The sequence below is a fragment of the Sapajus apella genome, unplaced genomic scaffold (assembly GCF_009761245.1).
Source record: "Sapajus apella isolate SASKATOON/1434 unplaced genomic scaffold, GSC_monkey_1.0 scaffold77, whole genome shotgun sequence".
In the NCBI taxonomy this organism is placed as follows: Eukaryota; Metazoa; Chordata; class Mammalia; order Primates; family Cebidae; genus Sapajus; species Sapajus apella.
This window is the reverse complement of record NW_022437017.1, coordinates 4,551,611-4,566,640: the sequence shown is the minus strand read 5'-3', so window position 1 is coordinate 4,566,640 and position 15,030 is coordinate 4,551,611. Positions and strand designations below refer to the sequence as shown.

The following is a 15,030-nucleotide window of genomic DNA, read 5'->3' as shown; positions in this document are numbered from 1 at the left end:
AGAGAAGTTACACCCACTTCTTGACAACCTTGGCCCTGAAGTGACATATATCATGGCTCTCATAGTCCATGAATGAAAAGTAGTCACATGACCTCACCTAGATGGAGAAGGCTCTGGGAAATGTAGTCCCTGGCTGGGATGCCATTTTCTAGTGAAACATGACTCCTTATTTTGGAAAGGGAAGAAGCATGATTTTGTTGGATCATTTGGCCAACATGGCTCCACACCCATTCTGTACCCCACAGATATCGATGAATGCACTGAAATGTGCCCCATCAATTCAACATGCACCAACACTCCTGGGAGCTACTTTTGCACCTGCCACCCTGGCTTTGCACCAAGCAATGGACAGCTGAATTTCACAGACCAAGAAGTGGAATGTAGAGGTGAGCAGAGGGTTTGCTGGTTAGTCTAGAAAAGACATTTCTCTTTGCTCTTCTGGGTTTCTTGATATTCTCCAGTTCTTTGCAGATATTGATGAGTGCCTCCAAGATCCATCAACATGTGGTCCAAATTCTGTTTGCACCAATGTCCTGGGCTCCTACAACTGTGGCTGCATTGCAGGCTTTCGTCCCAATTCAGAAGGCTCCCAGAAAGATGGCAACTTCAGCTGCCAAAGTAATCATCTCTTTGTATATCTTGGCAATGGAATCTGTGTCTGGCTTTGGTTGGAAAATTCTCTCTCTACCCAACCTCTGGATCTTCCTCTTACTGTTACCTCATCCATATATTCTGTTTCTTTTTTTCTCCATTCATTTACTCTTTTGTTAATTTACTCTTTCGAATGATTTCTGGAGCACCTATTAATTAATTAGTTAGTTTAACAGACCCCAGCAGTAGGTGCTGAAGATTCGATCCTGGGTATAATGAGCATGATTCTTGTCTTTGTGTAGCTTACAATCTAGGCAAGGAGCCAGAAAGCATACACACAATTATTTAATCATAAGTATGAATGAAACAAACAAAAAATCTCAGTGTGCTCTGGAGTGACTAATAGGATATTGATTATGCTCCAAGCAAACAATATTTAAGCAGAAACTTGAAGGAGGACTAGGACTTCTCTAGAGGAAGAATGGAGATCATGCTGTTCTGGGTTATAGCAGATGCAAAGGTCCTGAGGCTCACACCAAATGAGGACAAGGGGAAGTGGCATTCGATATATCTGATGAAGCAGACAGGAGTCAGATTCTGCTGGGTCTTGGTGCCTTGTGAGGAATTTTGGAAGGGTTGGATGCAGTGACATAGCTATAAACAGCACTTTGGGAAGCTAAGGTGAGAGGATCACTTGAGGCCAGGAATTCAAGACCAGCCTAGGCAACAATGCAAGATCCTGTCTCTACAAAGAATAATGGTAAAAAATTAGCCAGGTATAGTAGCATATGCTTGTAGTCCTAGCTACTCAGGAGGCTGAGGTGGGAGGACTGCTTTAGCCTAGGGGATCGAGGCTGCAGTGAGCTATGATCATGCCACTGCACTTCAGCCTGGTGACAGAGTGAGACCCTGTCTTTAAAAAAAGAACTTCAGAGTCCTTCCCCGCCCCCCCCCAGGAACAATGGGGAACCATGAAAGGTTTAAAACCACTAAATTATGAATTATTTAATACATGAAAAATATGTGTAACTTATTGGAGGCAATGAAGTATAACAAGCAAATGAATAGATCTGATGTACTTCCCAATATAATCAAGATAATATCATCAATGCCATTGGTTCTCCTCTACGTTCCTTCTCCACTCTATCTCCTTGTATCCTCCTCAGAGAAACACTTAGAATTTGGTGTTTATTATTTCCATATTTAAAAGAATATTTTTCCCTGGTATGTACCCCTAAACAGTATCTGCCTAGTAGTGCTTGTTTTAAAGCTTTGTAAAAGTGTATCATGCTACCTGTGACTATAGATGTATGTCTTTTATATGTGTGACTTCTCTAATTTGTTTCACTCAATATCATGCCTCTTTGAATGTGAGCTGTGCAGGGGCATACTATTGAGTGAGACGTCACACATATAAAAGACATACATCTATAGTCATATTCATGATTGCCTCTAAGAGGTATGATATTGAATGAAATCGAGCAAATTAGAAAATTGCATGTTGTAGTTAACATGTAATTACACATTAGAAAAGTACGTTGTAGTCAACATGTCCTTTTTGTTATAGTGTGTCGTTGTGGTTTGTTCGTTTTCCCCCTTGTGCATTATGGCAATAGATGGATTTTAAGTGGGGGAGGGGAGGAGATGGAACCAGACTTGAATTTTCATCATATTTTGCTGAGGTTGAACTTTGGTTTGTTTGCTGTTGTTTTCTTCCTAGGGCTGCCCTTCAAATGTAAGGAAGATATGATACCCAATAATGAACAGGCCCAGCAATGCCAAGAGGGAACCACAATGAAACCTGAATATGCAAGTATTTTTTAAGTTCCTAGTTTTTGAGGTTTTCCTAGAAGCCATTTAGGTAGAATGTTGTTTTTGCAGTTCTAACAAAGGCAAAAGTAATAGTGGCCAAAACCAGACGGCCAGTTTATTTTTCTCCTCTGTAACCGTCTGAGTGTAAGCTATGCAGAGCACATACGATGGCTCCATTACATTCTGCCGGCATCAACACAAGACTCCCACTTTGTGGTTCAAGATGGCTGCTCCAGCTCCTGCCATCACATCTGCATTCCAGCTTGTGAGAAGGGGAGAGGAGGAAGTAAAAAGCACAATCCGTCTCTTTAAGTGTATGACCCAGTACCACTTCTGCTTGCACCTGATTGGGTAGAAATTAGTCACATGGTCACACTTAGCTGCAAGGGAAGCTGGGAAGAGAGGATGTATGCTTGTTTAAAACTTGAGGATTCTCTTAATAAACGAACAAGAGAATATATTGACTTTACCACCAGTGAAGGTGTTGGCACTGCAACTGAGTGATGGTGGTGCGGGGGTGTTACACAGCCAGCCACGCAAAAAGGAATTTGGATATCCCGACTGTCTAAGGAAGTCATTGCAATGAGTAAAGACTCCATGGCCTCTTTAGAAAGAAACTGATGTCGCTATTCTAAGTCTGAGCTTCTAAATTGTAGCTTTGGGATTCCCACATACCTTGGACCACTGTTTTTCTTTTTAAATTGTGGTGAGGTACACCACATTTTAACATAAAACTCAACACTTTAACTATTTTAAAGTGTACAATTCAGTGGCATTTGGTCCATTCACAATGCTATGCAATCATCACCTCGATCTAGTTCTAGATTTTTTTTTTTTTTTTTTTTTTTTTTTTTTGAGATGGAGTCTTGCTCTGTCACCCAGGCTGGAGTACAATGGTGTAATCTTGGCTTACTGCAACCTCTGCCTCCTGGGTTCAAGAAATTCTTCGTACCTGAATCTCCCGACTATCTGGGACTACAGGCACCCACTACCACACTTGGCTAATTTTTGTGTTTTGGGTAGAGATGGGGTTTCACCATTTTGGCCAGGTTGGTCTTGAACTCCTGACCTCAGGTGATCCACCTGCCTTAGCCTCCCAAAGTGCTGGGATTACAGGCGTGAGCCACCGTGCTCAGCCTAGTTCTAGAATATTTTTATCATTAAGCAGTCACTTCCCATTCTCTTCCACCACTAGCCCATGGTAAACACTGATCAGCTTTCTGTCTCCGAGGATTTATCTATTCTTGGCATTTCCTAGAAATGAAATCATGCAATAGTTGCTCCTTTATGTCTGCCTTCTTTCACTTAGCATGATATTTTCAAGATTCATTCATGCTGTAGTACATATCAGAGAACTCCATTCCTTTTCATGGCTGAATAATATTCCATATGGACCGCTGCTGGTTCATACATTTCCTCTTCTTTTAATATCACTAAGTAGTTTTGCTATTTGTTTATGTTTGCTTTTTTTATTCATGGAAGGAAAAGGTGATGTGATTCTAATTCTGATCAAACAATGAATTTTTATTTCCATGAGAATTCTAGAGACTCAGGAATTCAGGACCACCTCATAGGACAGGGCTTTATGGGCTAATTTGTAGATTACATGCTTGTGGGAATAGATCGATCCATGCTCACAAATGCCCCCCCCCCTTTTTTTTCTGGGGCACAGGTCTCGTTTTGTGCACTAATAAATGACATGTTCGACATTCTGGACAATGTGTGTGAAAATGAAAGGACTGTAGTTTCCATGAAGGTAATGATTGAGTCTTTTAAATTGTGTTTCGAGTTTCAAATATCCTGGGCACACTCTGGGTGCAGAAAGACATCTTTATGGCCAGGTGTGGTGGCTCACACAGGTAATCCCAGCACTTTGGAAGGTTGAGTTGGGTAGATCACTTGAGGTCAGGAGTTCAAGACCAGCCTAACCAACATGATAAAACCCTGTCTCTACTAAAAATATGAAAATTAGCCAGGCATGGTGGCAGGCTCCCATAGTACCAGCTACTCGGGAGGCCGAGGCAGGAGAATTTCTTGAACCTGGGACGTGGAGGTTTCGATGAGCTAAGATAGCACCACTGCACTCCAGCCTGGGTGACAGAGTGAGACTCCATCTCAAAAAAAGAAATCTCTTTATAATTAATGGATTGTGAATTAATATTTAATTTTTTATAGCTGTAAGATTTGAAAAATTAGCATACAGTAAAATTACCCTTTTCCTTGTATAGTTTGATGAATTTTCTCACCTGAATAGATTTGTGGAACTGCCACTATAATTAGGATGCAAAACAGTTTAATGATCTCCAAAAATTCCCTTTGGCTTCTCCCTTAGAGTCAGATACTCCCCCCACCACTAACTTCTGCATATCCCTACCTAGTCTCTGTCACTGGAGTTTTGTCTTTTGAAGAATGTTACATAAATGAAATCACATAGTGTACTCTCTTGAGACTGGCTTCTGTCACTCAGCATAATGCATTTGTGATGCCTGGATAGTGTGTACATATAGAGTGCCATTTCTTCCTCCTCTTCCTCCTTCTTTCTTTTCATTGTTAATGAGATTCAGGACATTCTCATTGGTATATAACCACCTCCATCCATCTTGGGAACTTTCTCATCTTTCCCCAAAAAACTCTGTTGCCCTGAAACACTCACTTCCCATCCCCCTCCCCAGGCCCTGGTTCCCACCATCCTACTTTCTGTCTCTGAGAATCTGATGACTCTAGGGACCTTCTAGGAGTGAGGTCATACAGGATTTGTCCTTTTGTATCGGAGTTCTGCCACTGAGCATGATGTCCTCCGGGTTCATCCACATTGTGGCATGGGTCAGTGCTTCATTCCTTTTTCATTACCCAATAATATTCCATTTTATGACTGTATCAACATTTGTTTATCCATTCATCTTTGAAAGACATTTGGGTTGCTTCCAGTATTTTAGAGATTATCAATAGAGCTGATATTTTTTAAATTTTTTTTTTTTTTTTTTTTTTTTTGAGCAGAGTTTCGCTCTTGCCCAGGCTGGAGTGCAATGGCCACGATTTCGGCTCACCACAACCTCTGCCTCTTAGGTTCAAGCGATACTCCTGCCTCAGCTTCCTGGGTAGCTGGGATTACAGGCATGTACCACCATGCCTGGCTAAGTTTTGTGTTTTTAGTAGAGACGGGGTTTCTCCATATTGGTCAGGCTGGTCTCGAACTTTCGACCTCAGGTGATCTGTCCGCCTCGACCTCCTGAAGTGCTGGGCTTATATGCGTGAACCATCATGCCTGTCCAATAGAGCTGTTATAAACAAACATCCATATAGAGTTTTGTGTGTGTATGAGCATAAGTTTTACTTCCTCCGGCATACATATCTAGGAGTTGCTAGGTTATTACAGTTGTAGATTTTTTTTTTTTTCTTTGAGTTGGAGTCTTGCTCTGTCACCCAGGCTGGAGTACAATGGTGTAATCTTGACTTACTGCAACCTCTGCCTCCTGGGTTCAAGAAATTCTTCCTACCCGAGTCTCCCGAGTATCTGGGACTACAGGCGCCCACTACCACACCTGGCTAATTTTTGTGTTTTTGGTAGAGATGGGGTTTTGCCATGTTGGCCAGGCTGCTCTTGAACTACCACCCTCGGGTGATCTGCCCGCCTCTGCCTCCCAAAGTGCTGGGATTACAGGCCTGAGCCACGGTGCCTGGCCAAAACCTAGATTTTTTTTAAGCTTTAAGTTGAACTCATTCATACTGTCATTTTCTTCATAAATCTGGTTATTTTGGTATGAAAATAAGAATTAAACTTTTGCTTGTAATTTTGTTAATTTAAATGAATATATTTATTCATAAAGTATACATTCATTCCTAGGGTTTTCAGATTAAATTTTGATAAATGGTTAACCCTATTTTAAAACTTAGTTCAATTTCCTCAAATGTTTTATGCTATGTTTATAAATATTCCAATTCCCCTTCCCCACTCTGCCCAGATTTGAAGTACCTAGTGAAGAGGATTTACAAATCTAACAGGCAAAGTCACTTGGGTCCTGAGTGACTCATAAATCTAATTAATCAAAATGATTCAGATTTTTTTTAGACATTCAATACAGTTTGTAAACAGCCACGTTCTCTTAAATTGTCCACATTAAAATAAGTCAAACTGCTTTCTGTAATAAAACCATGTGGTTAATTGGTTAGCTTCTCTATTGTGTCAAATTATTCCTTTTAACACCTTCTTTTTTTGAGACTGTCTTGCTCTGTTACCCAGGCTGGAGTGCAATGGCATGACCTCGGCTGACTGCAACCCTCCTGGGTTCAAGCATTTCTCCTGCCTCAGCTTTCCAAGTAGCTGTGATTACAGGTGCCTGCCACCACGACTGGCTAATATTTTATATTTTTAGTAGAGATGGGGTTTCACCATGTTGGTCAGGCTGGTCTTGAACTCCTGAACTCAGATGATTCACCCTCCTTGGCTTTCCAAAGTACTGGGATTACAGGCATGAGCCACCATGCCCAGTCCCAACTCTTCACATAACAGATGTTTCTAGATTATGCTAAATATGTCAAAACCTTCTAAATTTAACACAAATCCTGCTAAGGATTTTTAGTTTGCCTAAAACTTTCCAACTTTCCTGAGCATATAAAATAACTTTCCCAGCTAAGAAAAATAGATTTAACATATCAGAGGGGCAGGATTTGAAGAGATTTCATCTGTCATAGAATTGAGTACTGTGTTTCCTGGAGTTGGTTCTAGCTGAGATATTTCTGCTATGTCAGTGCGGAGGGGATCCCACACTCATGCCTTTCAGGGATTACAGAGCTCAGAGCATCCTGTTTCTCTTAGACAAATATCTCTCAAATGTCCCGCTTACCCCGTGTTTATTTATGTGTTTGTTTTTTGAGACGGAGCCTTGCTCTGTCTCCCAGGCTGGAGTGAAGTGGCATGTGCTTGGCTCACTGCAACCTCCTCCTCCCCGGTTCAAGTGATTCTCCTGCCTCAGCCTCCCAAGTAGCTGGGATTACAGGCACCTGCCACCATGCCTGGCTAATACTTTTTGTATTTTTAGTAGAGATGGGGTTTCACTCTTTTAGCCAGGCTGGTCTCAAACTCCTGACCTTGTGATTTGCCCACCTGGGCCTCCCAAGGTGCTGGGATTACATGCGTGAGCCACCGCACCCGGCCTCAAGTTTTATTTCTGTTGGATCTTCTTGAATCAGGAAAAGGAGCCTGAGTTGATGCCCCTTTTAATTCTCCTTTGGGTTGACTCGCAGCCTAATGACAAAAAGGACAGCTGTTACTTCATTAATGAGAGAGAGAAGAGAGAATGAGCAAACACGTCTTTCCTTGCAGAGTATGGCTGAGAGCTTTGTTCCTGTGCTTGAACAAATGTCCACATGGACAAACTTCACCAAGACAGAGACATCCTCCCTGGCCACAGTCTTCCTGGAGAGTGTGGAGAGCACAGCACTGGCAGCTTTTTTGAGACCCTCAGAGAATGCCACTCAGACTGTCCAGACGGAATACTTAGGTAGAAGATACCCTTTGTTGCAAGGTTACACCTCGGTGATGATTTTGAGAGTTGACTATGGCAATGGGATTTTCTGTGGGTTTTCCCACCCATTCTTTCCTCAACTGTTTAAAAACCTTGAACTCGGGACGGCGGCGGGTGGGGAGGTTGGGAAAGGATAACATGGTGAGAAATGCCAGATATAGGTGACAGGGGGATGGAGGCAGCAAACCACCTTGCCACGTATGTACCTATGCAACAATCCTGCATGATCTGCATATGTACCCCAGAACCTAAAGTACAATTTAAAAAAAAAAAGTAGAAATTTCAAAAAAAACTTGAACTCACAGCAAAGCAAGTCTAATCATATTAACAACATTTTCTATTCACTGAGCACTTAGCAAAGGCCAGGCACTGTGCTAAGACCATATCATTAATTTATTCTACAAATACTTGCCGATTGCTTGCTATGTGCAGAGCTAAGGTATGACAGTCATCGTCTGTGTTCAAGTACTTCCTGTTTGCCATGCTGAGCCCATGGTAGAATTGTACTTCCTGGCTACTGTACAGTTAGGTGGGATTTGGGGACTAGTTCAGGCCAATATATTGTGAAATAGAGTAGTTGCCAGTATGAGACTTTCCAGAACTTTCTTTCCCTCCGCCCATATGATTAGCAGTGCTTCCGATTACAGTGGCTCCATCTGCCTGGGTCCCAGAATAAAGATAACATAGAACATGACCTCAAGTCAATTTACAATAGACACAAAGCATTAATGAGATACAAACACTTGTTATTTTATTTTATTTTTTTTTGAGACGGAGTTTCCCTCTTGTTACCCAGGCTGGAGTGCAATGGCGCGATCTCAGCTCACCGCAACCTCCGCCTCCTGGGTTCAGGCAATTCTCCTGCCTCAACCTCCTCAGTAGCGGGGATTACAGGCACGCGCCACCATGCCCAGCTAATGTTTTTGTATTTTTAGTAGAGACGGGGTTTCACCATGTTGACCAGGATGGTCTCGATCTCTTGATCTCGTGATCCACCTGCCTCGGCCTCCCAAAGTGCTGGGATTACAGGCTTGAGCCACCGCGCCCGGCAACACTTGTTATTTTTTAATCCACTAAGACTTAAGGTTGTTTGTTACTGCTGCAAGACTGATCCTTTCCTGATGCATACGTACTTGATAGATGAGTACTTGGGAACAGTGGGTGCTGTAGATCTTTTACATTAGCACCCCACTCCTGGTAGTTGTTCCAGTATCATTCACATAAACCTAGGAAGTTCCAACCTAATGAATGCCCAGAAGCCCAAGAGGTGGAAATAGAGTGTTTGGTGGACTCCCATCGGTAGTGAGCAAAATTAGCCTCATGAATCTCACACTTTAGGAAGTTGAGTCTGATAACAAACAGACGTCTGGTATACCAAATAGAGGTAGTGCTATTGAGAAAAATACAGCAGGCTAGGGAGGTTAGAGAGGGTCGGGATTAGAGAGAGAGTTGCTATTTTATATAGTGGGATTAGGTTAAGTCTCATTGGGGCAGGGATGTCAGGGAGGAGGGCCATGTAAATATCTGGAGAAAGAGCAAGTGCAGGAATACCTGGAGAATTCAAGGAACAATGAGGTGGCCAGTGTGGCTGACGTGGCATTGAGGATGATGGGAGCAATAGGAGAAAGGAAGGGAGATGGAAATGTAGATAAATGTAGGGACTCGAGGTTTCTTTTTTCCTTTTTTTTTCTTCTGTTAGAGACAGGGTTTCACTCTGTCACCCAGGCTGGAGTGCAGTGGTATGAACATAGCTCACTGCAGCTTTGCACTCTCAGGCTCAAGCAATTCTCCTGCCTCAGCCTCCTGAGTAGCTGATACGATAGATGTGCACCACCATGCTTGGCTAGTTTTTTAAATTTTTGGTAGAAATGAGGTCTTGCTACGTTGTCCATGGTGATCTTGAACTCCTGAGCTCAAGCAATCCCCCTGCTTGGCTTCCCAAAGTATTAGGATTACAGGCCTGAACCACTGTACCCAGCCAAGATTTTATTTGAAGTAAGATAAAAAGGGCATTGGAAAATTTGGGAACAGGTACGGTATTCTCTGGCTTATATTTCACAAGGATACTTCTGGTTCTATTATCCATCTTATTTTCATGAAGAGCCAGTAGGATAGGTTATGCAATGCTTGCCATGATACAGATGAGAAATAAAAGGCCCAGAGATGTTAAGTCAATGGTCAAATGTAGGCAGCTAGTGTGTGGCAGAGCTGGACCTCCTAGTTCCCACCATCTGACAGCAAAACCGGAGCTCTTGTTTATTATGCTAGGCTTGCCCCAATCCTCTACTATTTCTTTTGGTTTTAGAAAACATGTAAGTTGGAGTAGAGAGATCATGACTGTTGCCTACTATCACTGTTGATTTTGACTCCATCTTTCCCTGATGCACCCTCTAGGATGTGAGAGCTCACTTCTAATGCTCCAGCTGGTTTCTCATTTGTTTAGTGTTATGGTCATTCATCATGGGATTCAAGATCTTTCCTATGAGGAATTGAACTTTCTCTTCTTTCCTTTGCTTGCCACAGTGGATGCGTACCTTTTTTGCACAGAAACCGAATTCAGGACCGACTTTCTGAGTGACCTCATACGAACTCCTCCTTTCTCTTTTCAGACATCGAGAGCAAAGTTATTGACAAACAATGCAGTGAAGAGAATGTGACTTTGAGTTTGGCAGCTAAAAGGGATAAGATGAAGATCGGGTGTTCCACAATTGAGGCATCTGAATCCAGAGGTACAGTTCCTCTCCTGAGAATACAGGTTATGGTGTATTTCATCAATTAACATTTGTTGGTCACCTTCAAGGCACCAAGACCAGTACCAGATGGTTGAGAACCAATGAGGGCTGAAATGGCGCACACTCTCAAAGAGTTTTCCATCTGCTAGGGAAGTCAGATATTAAACAACCTTATGATCCCGGAGCACTGAGACCTTCACTGGCCTATATGATATGTACTGGTCACATTCAGCTGTTGAGCACTTGAAATGTGATTAATCCAGGTTGAGAGGTACTGTAAACCTAAAATAAACACTGTATTTCAAAGGCTTAGTACAAAAAAAGAAGGATTCAAACATCTCACTCATCATTTTTTATATTTAAAAGAATTTTTTATATTTAAAATAATTTTAAAATAAAATTTAAATTTTTTTTTTTTTTTTGAAACGGGGTTTTCACTCATGTTACCCAGGCTGGAGTGCAATGGCGCGATCTCGGCTCACCGCAACCTCTGCTTCCTGGGTTCAGGCAATTCTCCTGCCTCAGCCTCCTGAGTAGCTGGGATTACAGGCACGTGCCACCATGCCCAGCTAATTTTTTGTATTTTTAGTAGAGATGGGGTTTCACCATGTTGACCAGGATGGTCTCGATCTCTTGACCTCGTGATCCACCCACCTCGGCCTCCCAAAGTGCTGGGATTACAGGCTTGAGCCACCGCTGGGATTACAGGCCATAAAATTTAAATTTAAAAATATTTTTTATTTTAAAATCATTTTTATATTTAAAATAATTTAAAAATTAAAAAATTTTAAATTTAAAAATATTTTTAAATTGTTTTAAAAATAACGTAAATTAATTTAAATTATATTTAAATATATTTTAAATCTAAAAATATATTTTCTCTCTGTGTATGTGTGTGTTTGTGTCTGTGTAGGGTTGTGTGCGTGCGTGTGTGTGCGTGTGTGTGTGTGTGTGTGTGTGTGTGTGTGTGTGTTAAGTCTTCCATAATAACAAGCAAACGATTTCCCCCCGTTTTTCATTTGGGGAAACCTGCAGGAACCACTGGCGTGGCTTTTGTCTCCTTTGTGGGTGTGGAGTCTGTTTTAGACAAGCGCTTCTTCCACAACCCCCAGACTCCCTTGGCCAACTCTGAGGTGAAGCTGAAGATGAATTCTCGAGTTGTTGGGGGCATCATGACTGGGGAGAAGAAAGATGGCTTCTCAGATCCAGTCATCTACACTCTGGAGAACATTCAGGTTTGTGAAGAGGTCGCTACTGAGATTCCCGTCTACCTGTGGGAACTCCTCATCTCTCAGTTGCCTTAACTGTCGTTTTTTTTACGGGAAGCTATTGAGGCGGTAAGCTTCCACAGTTTCTGGCAATTCAAGCCAATTAACAGAAGCCACCTCTAGTGGAATGACCTCTCCCACTGTTACCAAACAGAACTAGGCCCATTTGGTCCACTGAAGGACCGGGTTTTTGTAGAGAGAAAAGTTTATTGCAAGGCTGCCAAGTGAGGAGACAGGAGTCTGGCTCAAAGATGTCTCCCCAAGCTGGGGAACTGGGGCAGGTTTTATAGTCAGTGGGTAATGAGCTGTGATCTGATTGCATCTTGCAATGAAGTGATGGTGGGAGGTGTGATCTGATTGGATCCTGCCATGGGTGATGCTAAGGTTTGATCTGATTGGATCCCGGATCCTGCTATGTAGTGTTGCTCCTCCTCTTCCTCCTCCTCCTCTTCCTCCACCTCCTCCACCTCCTCGTTCTTCTGAGATGGAGTTTCACTCTTATTGCCCAGGCTGGAGTGCAATGGTGTAAACTCGATTTACTGCCATTTCTGCCTCTCTGGTTCAAGTGATTCTCCTGCCTCAGCCTCCTGAGTAGCTGGGACTACAGACACCCACCACCATGCCTGACTAATGTTTGTATTTTTAGTAGAGATGCGGTTTCACCCTGTTGGCCAGGCTGGTCTCGAACTCCTGACCTCAGGTGATCTGGCTGCCTCGGCCTCCCAAAGTGCTGGGATGACAGGCATGAGTTACCACACCCAGCCTCTGGTAAACATTCTTAAAGCATATTGCTGTTCTTAAACTGTTATTAAAAATATTTCTCTACTTACTTGGTTTTTATATGTTTTTCTTCCGACTGTACTATGATCTCTTTGGGGGAAGAATTTTATGTCTATTTTATTTACTAATGTCTCCCATAATCAGTACAGATCAAGGCATGCAATAGGTATTCAATAAAAACGCATTGAACAAGCCTGCGCACGGTGGCTCATGCCTGTAATCCCAACACTTTGGGAGGCCTAGGTGGGCGGATCACTTGAGGTCAGGAGTTCAAGACCAGCCTGGCCAACGTGGAGAAACCCTGTCTCTACTAAAAATACAAAAATTATCTGGGTGTGATGATGCATGCCTGTAATCCTGGAATTTTGGAAAGCTGAGGCAGGTGGATCACTTGATGTTAGGTGTTTAAGACTGGTCTGGCCAACATGGGGAAACCCCATCTCTACTAAATATACAAAAATTAGCCAAGCATGGTGGTAGGCACTTGTAACCCCAGCTACTCAGGAGGCTTAGGCAGAAGAATTGCTTGAACCTGGGAGGCAGAAGTTGTAGTAAGCGGAGACTGCACCGCGGCACTCCAGCCTGGGCAACAGAGCGAGACTGTTACACACACACACACAAACCCCACACGTTGAATGAATAAGTGAACACATGAATGACTTTGCAGAAAGCCTTATTATGGATTTGGTGAAAGGAGGAGTTTTCTTCTAGCAACAGGACCGTAAGCTGCCCCATCAGACTGGCCCTCGTTGCATAATGAAATATTTTTTGTCCCATTCCCTCAGAACATACCCTGTGTATTCTCGTTCCTAGTGATTCTTGAGGATGGTCACATTTAATCCATTTGAGGGGGATTCACAGATGACCTGGGCCTTTTTTTTTTTTTTTTCAGCCAAAGCAGAAGTTTGAGAGGCCCATCTGTGTTTCCTGGAGGACAGATGTGGAGGGTGGGAGATGGACACCCTCTGGCTGTGTGGTCCTGGAAGCTTCTGAGGTGCATACCATCTGCAGCTGCAACCACTTGGCAAATCTTGCCATTATCATGGCGTCTGGGGAGCTCACGGTCAGTAATGAGGATTTGTTCCCTGAGGCAGAATATCTGCCTTCAAATCCAATGTGAAAATACCGATTAAACATCTGTTGTGTGCCTTCCATCGGGTTGGGTGTTGACGGAGTCATGGGAACAGAAGGGGTAGGTGATATACCTTTACCTCTGCAGAATTTACAGTCTGATTGGGAAGTCATGAAACTCAAATATAAAATGAGGAATAATGACCCTAAATAGGGCCAGGCACTATAGCAATCACAGGTCTTACTTTTTTTTTTTTTTTTTTTTGAGACAGAGTCTCGCTCTGTTGCCCAGGCTGGAATGCAATGGCATGATCTTGGCTCACTGCAACTTCCACCTCCCAGGTTCAAGTGATTCTCCTGCCTCAGCCTCCTGAGTAGCTGGGATTATGGGCCCCTGCCACCACACCCAACTAATTTTTGTATTTTTAGTAGAGACAGAGTTTCACCAGGTTGACCAGGCTGGTCTCAAACTCCTGACCTCCGGTGATTCACCCACCTCGGCCTCCCGAAGTGCTGGGATTACAGGCGTGAGCCACCACATCTGGCCCTCATAGATCTTCCTTAATGAGCACCTACAGTGTGCTGGACTTTTTAAGTTAAGTGGTTTTAGACCCATTTCACAGGATGGGAGACCAAGGGGTCTGTGGCCTGTCTAGTAAGAATTCAGAGGTGTTTCCAAGAGCGCAGATGATAGATCAGGGGGAAATAGAATATGAAATAAGCCTTGGTGAATGAGTCGATTTGGCAGAGAGGAAGGACATCCTCATTAGTGTTGTAGAAAGTATCCTTTCCTATCATGATAGACCCAACGTTTAATGCCCTACCAGGAAGGCCTCATGTGGCATTTTGAGGACTACTTGGCTTAGGATTTAAGAGAACTGGATCCAGAGCAAAACTGACTTAGTTTCAAGTCCTGTCTCTACCACTTTCTAGCTTTCTTGGAAAAGTCACTTAACATTTCTGTGCTGAGCCCAGCTCTGTCATGTCAAAAATGAGAACAACAAAAAATAATGACAATAACTAACATTTATAGGGTTTGTTTCTGGCACAGTTGTACTTTAAATGTTTTCATTTAATCCTCCTAAAACAACTCTCTAAGGCAGTTACTATTAATATTTTCTTTTTAACAGATGGGGAAACTGAGGCATAGAGCAGTTAAGTGTCTTGTCCAAATTCACACAACTAGACAATGGTCAGTTTTCTTTTTCTTTCTTTCTTTCTTTCTTTCTTTCTTTCTTTCTTTCTTTCTTT

General features: G+C 42.7%; 1 protein-coding gene across 1 annotated transcript in view; it reads left to right on the top strand.

Annotated features, from left to right (window-relative positions):
- ADGRE1 (adhesion G protein-coupled receptor E1) overlaps positions 1-15,030 on the top strand; it is a 47,007-nt gene that overhangs the window by 20,058 nt on the left and 11,919 nt on the right. Inside the window, exons 9-16 of the mRNA XM_032252059.1 lie at positions 246-386; positions 472-618; positions 2,312-2,400; positions 4,076-4,159; positions 7,727-7,904; positions 10,538-10,657; positions 11,696-11,895; positions 13,601-13,771. Coding sequence (XP_032107950.1) covers positions 246-386; positions 472-618; positions 2,312-2,400; positions 4,076-4,159; positions 7,727-7,904; positions 10,538-10,657; positions 11,696-11,895; positions 13,601-13,771 — 1,130 coding nt within the window. The remainder of the gene's footprint in view (positions 1-245; positions 387-471; positions 619-2,311; positions 2,401-4,075; positions 4,160-7,726; positions 7,905-10,537; positions 10,658-11,695; positions 11,896-13,600; positions 13,772-15,030) is intronic.